Source organism: Bactrocera latifrons, unplaced genomic scaffold (genome assembly GCF_001853355.1).
Source record: "Bactrocera latifrons isolate USDA-ARS-PBARC rearing strain unplaced genomic scaffold, ASM185335v1 scaffold_805, whole genome shotgun sequence".
In the NCBI taxonomy this organism is placed as follows: Eukaryota; Metazoa; Arthropoda; class Insecta; order Diptera; family Tephritidae; genus Bactrocera; species Bactrocera latifrons.
In genome coordinates this window covers 42,524-43,575 of record NW_017537496.1, presented here as the reverse complement: position 1 = coordinate 43,575, position 1,052 = coordinate 42,524, and the positions used below count along the sequence as shown (strand labels likewise).

General features: G+C 34.6%; 1 protein-coding gene across 1 annotated transcript; it reads right to left on the bottom strand.

Moving 5' to 3' along the window:
* LOC108976875 lies at positions 1-611 on the bottom strand (the record flags this gene model as incomplete). Its single annotated transcript, XM_018946258.1, is given in 3 exon segments — positions 1-171; positions 234-504; positions 574-611. Coding segments are annotated over 3 exon segments (469 nt in total), but the record flags the coding sequence as incomplete, so codon positions are not given.
* Between the last annotated feature and the right edge of the window lie 441 nt (positions 612-1,052).

Genomic DNA, 1,052 nt, shown 5'->3' with positions numbered 1-1,052 from the left:
CGGGTAATGCCACGATTTCCTCGACGATTATATCAGAGGACGTGGCAACTTCTGGTGAACCAGTACATGCAATGTCCTCGGTATCCAATACAAGGCAGTTTGAAGYGAGCTCCCTATAGCCAAAAATGTCTTYTAAGTCATCGTACCGGGGACACATCCTTACGATCGCGTCTAAAAATGAAGTRTATTTGTAGGATATATACATTTAAAAATTTATGATGTGTAGAACCTACTTTTGGTAGTGTCACAATTATCCATGGTGCCACTTCCCGTTGCATTTTGCCAGGACTTGGCCTTGGTGTACTGCAATCTTAAGTTTTTTACCTTGCAACGCACCAGAGTCCAATGCAAGTCGCTGCCAGTTTGGTTCAAAAATATTTTATAATAATGTTGGGCCGTTGGTTTCTCTAGTGGCCTGTTGTCCCTCAAAAAGTTGATTAAACTTTCATTTTCGTTGTCGGTCCACTTTCTGTAGGGAGCCTTTCGAACACGCTTATGTACAACCTGCAATATAACAATTATAGGCAGAATATTTTCATATTTATATTTAAAAATATTGCGAATTGCGTTTACCTTCTGTATTTCTGTGTTGCTTTCCATTTTTTCTAAACGAGAATAGTCAGCTGATCAAAGTTACCACTTTACCAGGAAACAAAAACACTAATTGTGCGTTCACAGTTTAAATGTCAAATATCGGGCAAAGTTGCCACATATGAAATTTCCCATAAACTGTGAATACAATAACTATATACTCAGCTTAGTATCATTATTCTTGGCTGTATGTTAGCCAGTAATAAAACTTTATTCTTAAAAATTACTATTATGGTACAAGTAGAAAATATCTTTAAAATTATAAACGGGTATTTATATATTGTATATACATATATGAACACTTTGTATACATATTATATATTATAAATACCACAAATATATAAAGAGTTTTGCGTGAAGAACCTATAAAACTATTAACCACCAAAATGCATAACTTTTCTACGAGTTTATTAAAATGATTCCTTCACTTTTGTAAGATTGAATGCGCATACGTTCACAAG